Genomic DNA, 11,384 nt, shown 5'->3' on the forward strand with positions numbered 1-11,384 from the left:
TTTAACGCCAAAGACATCATGTTATTTTAAAAAAAATAAAATTTTAGAATCCTTTAAAAAAGTTTGGCGTGCAATTCATTTATTTAGTCGACATCTAAAATATAAAAAAAATCAACGTTACTTTAGCTGAATTGAAGCGGGTCTTACAAGTATAAGTTATTAGATAGAAAAATACTTAAATATTTAATATTTCATGCATTAAATGCAAAAAATAACCCTTTATTTACTTAAAATATGAACTACAACAACACGCAATCCATTTTCATTCAATATCTAAAAAAAAATTAAAAGAAGTCGAGAGTTTTAAATACTTAATATTTAATGTATTATCATTTAATAAAGAGTGAATTACATTTTTGGTCCCTCGTCTATGGCTTTTTCTGTTTTTATCCCAATCACTCGTAAAGTACACGGATTAATCCATTTTTCATGTTTTGACTGAAAATGGTCCTTCCACATAACACTGTTAGTTTGGAGTCCGTTAAGTTGGTCATGTCCCCCTCACTAGGACAAATAATGCACCTTTATTTCTTTTACAAAGTAAATTAACCTTTTACTATCTCCTCTCCTTAGAACATCTCCATTGCAGGATTCTTATAAGAAAAAGGTGAAGTGAGGGTTGTTTGTTTACCTTTTAATAGTTTCATTAAGAGGCAGACTCTGAATCGTTAAGAGATGAATCTTGTTTGGCGAAAAAATAGTCTGCCTCTTAATGGTTTCAAAACTCTCTGAATAATTTTGTATCCTAGGCCTTCTTTAACCATTCAGCGCCCTAATTTCATTGTAAACAGTTATCAAACAATTATATTTCATTTTGAACTATATCATGAGAGTCTCTTAATCATTCTGATCACTTAATCATTCAGCACCAAACCATTCAGCAACTTCCAAACAACCCCTGAGTTGTAAGTTCTAAGAACTATCATTATGGAGAGTTTTTAGAGCATCTTCAATGCAAGGTTCTTATAAGTAAAAAGTGAAGTGGTTTGTAGGAGCTACCTTTGTAGAGAGTTCTTACCCATACCCTTTGAGTTCTTGTACAAGATATTGATTTTTACCATGAAGTTTGTGTAAAGTGATAATTTCCTGGTTTTTTATATATTTTATTGATTTATAATAATTATTGATGTTAAAAAAATATATGGGATCTATGATAAATCTCATTTTTAGAGTTATTTATTACTCTTTTCTAGGCTTTTGTATCATTTTACTTACCCAATTTGGTTCTATCTCTTTCATTTTGTTTAACTTGTTCTCAAGAGGTGATATATTACCAATGATTGATTTTTGTGCTAAAAAGGACGTTACGGTGGACAGTGGATATTATTTGCCCATTGTGGGCATGTTCGGTGCTACTTTTGGACAATGAAATGTTTTGCTATTATCTGGTGTATGGGAGCATTATTTTGAAGATTTGAAGTGATCTGAAGATCTCTAGAATAGGGCTGTAAACGAACCGAACGAACACGAACGGAGGCTTGTTCATGTTCGTTCGTTTAACTTAACCGAGCAAACAAACGAACACGAACGGTAAACGAACGAAAATCTTTGTGTTCGTGTTCGTTCGTTTAGAAATCAGATATGTTCGTGTTCGTTTATGTGCGTTTATTAACATGCTAAACGAACGTAAACGAACGAACATAAACGAACGGACTAAACGAACGGACTAAACGAACATAAACGAATATAAATAAATATTATTTGAATTCAAAGTATATAACAAAAAGATTATATATTAAATTTAATATATAAACGAACGAATATAAACGAACGTAAACGAACGGTAAATGAACGAACGTTCACGAACATAAATGAACGAACGAGACTATTGTTCATGTTCGTTCGTTTAACTAAACGAACAAAAAAATTTGTTCATGTTCGTTCATTTATTAAATAAACGAACATAAACGAACATAAACGAACTTCTCGTCGAACGGTTCACTGAACGTTCGGTTCATTTACAGCCCTACTCTAGAATATGGGATAAATAGTGATCAACATTGGACAAAGATCTCAACTTTTTTATATACAAGGAATCATCGAGGAAACATTAAAGATCATTCCATCTTCAACTAAGAGCTACAACCTGAGTTTCATCCTCAAGCAATTACTGCTTGGAGATTTTAGTGTATAACTCAATTTTCAGCATTTAATTTATGTATTTTAATTTCTACATTTTAACTTTCTATCCACAACTTGCCCTTTGTGGCCTAGCTGTTACTTTTATTTTAATACAAGTATTTTTCAAGTATTTATTTATCATGTCTTTATTTCTAGTATCAATTAATCACCTCATTAGGTATGGGTGTGAGTCAAACTTAAGGCTAGTAGACAACACTTGAGTGTTCCCATCATTGTTATGGAGGGGAGGGTGGTTTCGATGGAGAAACTAGAGAAGAGGGGGACTATGTCTATGTGCCATCGGCGTTGGAATCCAATCGAATAAGTCATAGAGGAAAAAAAAGGCATGTTTCACTGGGACAGTTGTCATTCTTCGATTTCCTAATATTATCATATAATATTTTTATTATTTAAAAAAAGATTGGTGATATTTTTAAAAGAAATATAGAGATAAAAAGACCGAATTGCCTCTTATAGGAGGGGTACATGACGACTTAACAAAGCACAAACTAACAGTGTTAACTCGATGAACCATTTTAGACTCCAAAACACAAAACTTGGATGATAAGTGTACTTTATAAATTGTAGGGATGAAAATCAGAAAGTAACCATAGATAAAGGACCAAAAGTGTAAATCATTCATTAATAAATGAATTTCCATCAAACCAAGCATTAATAACCCAATGATTACTAATGACCAAAAGAGTCAAACTAAGATTATACTCTATAGTATAAAGTACGGAATTTAAGTATTTATTACAAAATATTTTAAATAAAATGATTTAATAATAAAATATGGAAGATTTTTTTATTTACAAAATTATAATACATTTTTTTACTGCATTAAGAATATAGTTTTTTTTTATAATTGAGTTTGTTAAATTAAATTCAATAAATCAATAACATTTTTATGCAAAAAACCAAAATAATAAACTCGAGACTTCTCAATAATCACAAAATTGTCACCGTGCAACTTTAAACCATAGATCATTAGCTTATAAAGTTGATCAATGAACATAAATTGGTCTTACGGATCTTACGAAAAACCGTTTGTCTCACGTGAACCCAACCCGTATATGAATGTAACTTAACATACCCCACAATATTAACATGTCTTGACATACAAGCTTTAACACATCTTAACATGGAAAACAATGAACATATACACACTTTAACGTGAAAAATAGTGGGCCTTAAGATACCTTAACAAACTTTAACACGGAAAAAAAACAATGAATATCAAAGTACATTAACATAAACCAACATATACAGTTTAACATACGTTAATGTAATTGGTCCCGACCAACCCTCGATGCAATGGCTGAACTGTCCTCCTTGAGAAACGCAGTGTGCACAACCAAGGTCGATTCATGCTTCTTTAAGATCAACGGTCGTGGGAGTATTCAAACTATTCTCCTTAAATCTTGAACTATTACCTTATATATATATATATATATATATATATATATATATATATATATATATATATATGCGCACACAAACTCTTATCCTTTTGGGAAGAACATGGAAAAATGATGTGTTAAGGTGACTTTTAGCATCCAATGACATAACTAATTTACTTGAAAAACACCCTTTTGTCTTTCATGGTGGAGTTATTCATCATATTGCCCTCCATTTTTATGAATTAAAATATAAGTTATAAAGAAAATATTTAATATTAATTAAAAGAAAAAGATTTTATAAATAATAAAAGTAGAAGGAGACTTTATGTTTGGGATGGAGAAGTTGGGGAATAAAGCATGGGAGGGTGATCCATAATTACCCCATAATTTAGCTTCATCATGTGTCATACCCATGGGTTGCTCAATGATGATATATATATATATATATATAATTATTTAAATTATTATTAACCATATCAAATTGTTTTTATGTTATTATTTATTACTTATTATGCAATATATTTAGGGGTCGTTTACTAAACGCTTACTTGGTATTACCGGATAAATTTTTTCATCGGATGAACATGACAGAGGCTAAGAATCTTACCAGATAAGAACGATGAGAATGATGAAGAATTTTACTGGTAAGTGAATATAACGACTATTACCCAGGTAAGTGCTTACTAGGTAAATTATTGCATTCGATACGTTTTGATGTACTAAAAACTTACGCATAAAACTAAATTATAGTGTTAACTCATATTGGTAAGCACTTACCAGATAAACTTTTAGGTAAACAGCTTCTTAGTTATCAAAAACGAAATATAACAATTTTAATAATGTTTATGTAAGTGACATAAAATTTAAAGTTATACTTATTTTGTTTCATAGATAATTATATTAAATGCTTTTAATAAAATATTTAATTATAGTTTTTAAAAAATTATTAAAATTTTATTTTTTGCTAAAAATCCTTAAACTTTTCATTTTAAAGAACTTGTTAAACATCCTTTCAGAACCAACCTNTTTAAATTCTTTTAATTAATATATTATATTATTTTAATTTTTATTTACTATCATGTTTGTATTAATATTATGAGATATTTGTTTTTAATTAAATTATAAAATATTGTAACTGATTAATTTTTCTAGATGCCCCTTTTGATCATTTTATATGTTTATTGACAAGTTTTTAATATAATCTTCAAGCCCGAGCTTGGAATCTACTTCATTGACATTGACGGAGAACTGAAGTTCCCAAAGGTGCTTTGAACTATCCATTGCACCACTGGATCATCTCCTCTTTGTCATGACATACAGTAAAGATGACATGCCTGGAAGATTGATTACAAGAAGAATAAGGAAGGACCTGCTCATAAGAAATTCAACAAACCACCGTCTAATACTGAAAAAGATCTCAAAAACAGTAAAAGGAACATGTATCTTACAAGTTCTTTTTCCACATTGAAACACGTAGCAATTTTCTTTTTTGTTGCTTTGTCATCATCAAGTAGACGGAGATTGTTGATCCAAACTTTTTCAATGATTTGATGATGATCCTCCATACTGAGTGAAATATGCTTGTTTAACTTCTGTTCAGTTTCAACGATCATCTCTGAGTCTGTTAAGTGATTGTTGAACATATACTGTGAACTTCTTTAAGAACAAGTATTCGTCAAAGATAAAACTCACACCAAAGGAACCTTCAACGATGTCAAAGAAGTAGCTAAAGATAGAGACGTAATAGTTCATGATCTGAAGTGGATTAAGTGACAACAAGAATATCTAAATCAAAGTGTGAAATCTGACCAAGACTCGGTGAACATTGAAGAATCTTTAGAGATGAATCAATGTCAGGGATCAAATGAATCTTGCTCTACAAGACTAGTTTTTGTCTTATCCTCTTGCACAAAAAGGACAACCTCATACCTTACACAGAATTACTTTATTGTCTCCAAATGTGTTTACCAACTTTGTGAAAGACAATTGTTCATATGCGGTCAAAAGTCTGCATATCTGAAGACAGTGGACAAGCTTTCCACTAGAAGTTTGCCACATGGCTTGTACTTCTGATGTGCATTAAATGTAATGGGTATAAATAGTTGAGAAGACTCCTCTTCTCAGTAAGAACCTTCTTCTCATTCTAACTCTCTTCTCTCTTGTTCTTATCTTGTATGGAAACTATGTGTTTCCAGTATTGTTTAGATTAGGTCTTAACCTTATCTTCTTCCGCAACAATCTGTAAATTCCATATTGATCTTCTTTTATCAATAAACGAATTTAAAAGGTAAAAATTGTGTGTTTGTATTCATTCCACTCTTCTACAAACTGTTACCTTTAAAACTCTTGTAAATTCGTTTGGGACCAACACATATGTGTTGAACACTTTCCCAAACTGCAAATCGCACCAGATTTTAAGGTATTGCGGAAGTGCGGTACAACTTGTATCTAATGAAGCTTGTATCAAAATTCATACAATAAAAAGTCACAATCCATGCATTTAGGAGTTGCAATAAAGAGTTGTAATTCATACAAAAAAAGGTTGAAATAAACAACTACACATCATCAAAAGTCATATAACAAAAATAGTGGGAGGTGATTATATAATGAATCTTGAATTAAATAGCGTAAAGGTATACTTGTACTATTTACAATTAAGGTTTAAACTTGAAATGGGAAGCGATGGGAGAAGGGATCTCGAAATCAAGAAGGCAGAAGTTGTGACGGTCTTATGTTGTGTTTCACGACTTGTGATCGTAAAGGGAGAAAGACATTGATTCAATAACGTAAGTTTACATCATGTTGGAAAGTTGGGTTGAGAAATGTCTCCTTACTCAAATCGTTTACGTGTCATGTCTCCTTAGTCGAATCGTTCATATTTGTATTTCTATAAAGCTAAAAAAAATCCCTCTGATCCGACATCATCAGGGTCGAGAAAAAAGTTCAAAAGACAGAGAAGGTCGTATCTCTTTCAAATAAACCCTGCTTATTTTCGACACCACGTTCTCTTCATAATCCCTTACATAACCAAATCAAGATACTGTATCGAATAAACAGGTAACAGATGGACAAATCAAAACCAAAAAAGAATCTATGCAATATGATGATGAAGTGTTTATAGTGTTTTCTTATGTAATTGTGAACAAATTCCTTTAGACATATTCTTGTGTAAAATATCCATCATTATCATATTGATATGTTCACCACTTGTTTCAAGAATTTGGAACACATTCCTCTTGTTTTACCCCTCCATTTCTCCCATTTATAGAGACAACTTGCATCATTCTCATACCCTTTTCCCAAGACAATGTGTCCCTTTAATCCATGCTTAGACTCACTCCTAATTCTAGTGTTTGTGCCATTTGTGCATATGTAATTATGGTGTTTGTTTATTATTTAATTCATAATAATGTTGAAGAAAATTGTTTGATGATGTGAAAAAACATATTTTGATTTGGTTTGTGGGGTTTATGAACCAAATCATGAATTCCATATTGATTTAGATGGTCACTTTTTTGGTTTGTTAGAGCTTTTGGTTTATTCCGTTATGAATATTTAACGTGTCAACTTGTTATGGAATTTGGTACAGTTCGAATGTGTTCGAGGAATAAATAGGAAGACGAAGAAAATAAGGAAATCAGATGTGGAAAAAGATGATCGAACAGTATTACAAATAAATACGTAAGAACTTTTGAATCCAAACAAAAAATAAGACGATTTAAATGTCGTAAAGGACTAGTGAGGTTCAATTTTCGGGTTTAATCTAAAAAGGTTAAAAACCAAGTCAAAGTGACTTTGGATTAGAAAGCCTGAATGCAAATTTTTTGGATTACGGTTGCATCTTGATTTGAAACTAAATTTATAAAGTCAACCTTACGGAAATTGAATCATGGATGATAATATATTTTTATGAAAAATCCAAATATACCCTCGTAAGCCGTAGCTTTATCAATGGTGACCTTCTGTCGGTCTCGTCAACTCATAATCGAATTCAAACGGAAGTTCAATATTTGAATTTTGTCTGGTTTCACTAGTTACAAAAAATGCTCCGTTCTATTTATATCTCGGTTTCAAAAAGTTCCCACAACATAACTCACTAAAACCAACGAAATATGCTTACCCGGTAAATGTTTATCGATGAGTCAACACTATAATTTATTTTGATGCTTAAGTTTTCAGTACATCAAAACATATTGAATACAACAATTTACCGGGTAAGCACTTACCTGGGTAAGAGTCGTCATCTTCACCTACCGGGTAAGACTCTCTATCCTTCTCATCACTCTTACCCGGTAAGATTTTTGACCTTTGTCATGTTCATCCGATAAGGAAAATTATCCGGTAAGCACTTATCAAATAAACGTTTAGTAAACGGCTCCTTAATCAATAAAGTGTTTGTGGTCTTCAACGTATATTCGGTTGGCAAAGAGGTGAGTAATTTTATCCAAATAAAGTATTTGAAATGTTGGAAAAAATTAATGTCCGTATTTAAAATGTTGAAACAAATAAAGCTCAAAAAATCAACGACACGGTATTTTTATCCTGTTCAAATGGGTCGTTGTTCAACCACTAAATTTTCCCAACGTAATGTAGTTTTTTTACTATTATTAAAAATGCTACCGTTTAGTTTCGGTGTATACTTCAATGCAACGACATAAATACCCCTCTCAACCACAAGGGTGATGTTTGATTGGTTTGAACTTGGCTCTAAAGGTCAAAAGTACCATGAGATCCCATGTTCAAATCCAAGGAGGAATAAAAATCTCCTTGTGGCCACAGAGGTTTAAATGTGGTGACTCCGGACTATTTGCAAAGCAAGTGGTCGCCTTGGGATTAGTCGGCTCGCATAGCGGGTTAGATATCCAGGTTAATAAAAAAAAAATACCCCTCTCAATCATCTCTGGTGAAAACACCACGAACAAAAATAACGCTAATATTTCATTTCTTATTGATTATTTATCTTAAGTCGATTTTAATTTTACAAAAATATATGATTAGTAGAAGGAAAAAAAACAGAGTATTGATTGTCCAAACATGAAACAAAAAAATCCATGAGAATCCAGTGATCAGCTTTTATCCTTCCATAAACATGAAGGTCAGGGTATGGTCATCGTAAATGCATTCAATGCTTTAACCTACATGAGATGAGTTTGAATGGTCACAGCAGTCACATATTGATATTCAATTGCTTTTAATGTGGAGTTCTCATGGATCGATAGACCTTTTACTATCCGATAAACGGAAAAAAGGATATCCTTCAAAGTTTGAAAGTAGAATTTAGAACCAATTCTTGAAAAAAGTAAAAAAACAAACACAAAAGTGGAGAAGTAACTTATTGTGAAATCTGGAATCTGATAATATCATGAAGAGGCCAATAGTAGAAGTACTGTACATAGGGAAGGAGGAAAATAAATCAGATGAAGAAAGTAGCAATATGATTTTTTTTTTTTCTTATTCCGCTTTTGGAAAAATTGTACGGAAAATCACATTAAATTGTGAGGAACAATTGCTAATTTTTCTTCTTGATGAAACCTGACTTGTCTAGCGATGAAGCCTTCGATCCTCCTCTGAAACTCTTCATTGCTAAGTTCGTCGACGACGTTGTCCACTTCCTCAACCTCCACCGTAGTATCAACTTTTCGCCGTCCTACTTCCGTCTCCGACCGCTTGAGCTTGCCGCAAAGTTTATCCAGCTCCAGAAAACACTCTCTCTTCGTCAGGTTCTCAGACTGGCTTCTCCGATAAATTTTTGGATCTAGATCTGGAACCGAATTAGCCGTCGGATTATTCCTAACTTCAATTTCGTTTTCGTTACAGCAGTTACCAGCAATCGGTTTAGTATTTACTTCAGATATGATTCGTTTATCCTGATAAACAATTTCCTCCGGTTCGAGAACAGGAGGAACATCTTCACTTACATTATTCACAATCTCTTCATACAGATCACTTCCGTCATTACCTACCGAACTAGGAGTTCCGGTGAGTTGGCCTGATTTGACCACCAGAGTTAAGACAATCACGTTACCGACCAAAAAAATGAAGAGAGGACTGACGACGATGGAGAGAAGCTGCCGGAAGTACTCTCCAGATATTCTGATAACGAACGGCAAGCGAGACGAGATCCACGAGAGTAAAACCACTGCTAAAAACAGCTCCACGAGCCGGAACAGTCTGGCGATTTTTCGAAAGCGCCGGTACTGTAGCGTTGCATTCGCTTTCTCCACCTTCACGTTATGGATATCGAAAATATCCATCTGCTTTTGTTTTACAGCTTCTATTTGAAAGCTCCGACCGATTAGATTTATTTTCCGGTGACGGAATGGGAAAGTGAACTGTGATCTATTTTTCTAAAACGATGGAGATGTCGCTGGTTTTTATAGATGGTCGAGCACGGCTAAACGGGTCCCACGGTACTTTAAAAAGGGCGGAAATAACAAAAGGAAAGAAAGACGAATATATTCAAATATATCTTTTAATATTTTGTAGCAAAAATATTTATCTTAAAAGTATATTACTATTTTTATGTAAATTTTTAAATAATAGTTTTTATTTCTATCTATACTATTTTATAGCATTTGATAAAAAAATTAAAAATTATTTTTTATGTATGAAGTATCGTATATTGATGCATATTATTTAAAATTCAAGATTACAAATAATTTATGCATAAGTACAACTTATTAAAGCTTCATTTTTGAATTTGTGTAACTAACTGGGGATAAACATAATCAAATAGATGATAAATATCTCATTTTAAAATATAAAAAATCTAAATATGATTAGGATAATCTTCGAATTCTAACAAATTAGTTAATTATTATCTTTATAAGAAAATTATATTATTAAACCAAATATAAATTACTTTGTTATTGAATCTAAATTAAATTATAATAAAAAAATTAAATTAAAAATTACACAAAAAATGAGAAATTTTAAATAGTTAATTTGATACTAATATCGATATATTTTTGTCAAATTTTTATGATATCTTCAAATTTATTTTTTATTAAAAAAATAAAAACATCATCGTTTTTTCAAGATCACATAAGACCATATTATAACATCGACTGAGATAAAGAATAAAATGAAATATTAAAATCAATATGTATCTCGTTGCATTGTACGAGTACCCTTTAATAGTTTATAATTCATTTCAATTTTTGTATCTGATGGGGATTCACACTTGTATGGCTTCATAATATATAAAGTTATTAGGGTGTTCAAAAAATCGACTAACCCAACCATCCGATCAACCTAATCTGGAAAAAAAAAAAAAAAAAAAAAAAAAAAAAAAAACTCAACCTAAGGTAACCAGACCTATAATTGATACAAAATTAAGCCAAACTGTATCAATTGGAGTGGAATTGGATTAGGGTAATTTGAACCCAACTCAACCCGATGTCTTTCAGTATTGCAGACTTAATATGATTGTTAAGTTCCTGATTAATATATATACATTAGATCAACCTGTAATTAACTATATTCAAAATTATATTACAATTTCAACTGTATGACTAATTCTTATTTGCATGAATTTTCAAGTTTTTTTTGAGTTTGTTAGTCTTTTTTATATGGTCTAGTTTTGATTTTAATTCGTTTAAACACAAACAATTAGCTACATTGTAAAATAATGTACCAAATCCAACCCCCATGGTTTGGATTGTTAGGTTTGGGTTGTAGTTTTTCTGAGGTTCGAATATAAACCACAAACATCAAGTTGACTTGTTTAAATGCTTTCAACCCGACCAACTCAATCCATGTGCAACCCTACTTGTCCCTAGAGATGGCCAAATCGGCCCAGCCCGGCCCGGGACTGCCGGAGGACCGGGACCGACAAAGGACCGGCCCAGGACCGGGACC

The 11,384-nt window shown here is 31.9% G+C and overlaps 1 protein-coding gene across 1 annotated transcript; it reads right to left on the reverse strand.

The window, feature by feature from the left end:
• Positions 1 to 8,860: 8,860 nt before the first annotated feature.
• Positions 8,861 to 9,856, reverse strand: LOC112515845. Its single transcript, XM_025122786.1, has one exon. The coding sequence runs from the start codon at positions 9,776 to 9,778 to the stop codon at positions 9,008 to 9,010; it is 771 nt and encodes a 256-aa protein (XP_024978554.1). The 5' UTR covers positions 9,779 to 9,856; the 3' UTR covers positions 8,861 to 9,007.
• Between the last annotated feature and the right edge of the window lie 1,528 nt (positions 9,857 to 11,384).

This window comes from Cynara cardunculus (assembly GCF_001531365.2).
Source record: "Cynara cardunculus var. scolymus isolate 2C chromosome LG 7, CcrdV1, whole genome shotgun sequence".
NCBI classification, from domain to species: Eukaryota; Viridiplantae; Streptophyta; class Magnoliopsida; order Asterales; family Asteraceae; genus Cynara; species Cynara cardunculus.

Excerpts from the sequence above, each read along its gene's own strand:
- LOC112515845 (XM_025122786.1), bottom strand. The coding sequence starts at position 9,778 with ATGGATATTTTCGATATCCATAACGTGAAGGTGGAGAAAGCGAATGCA.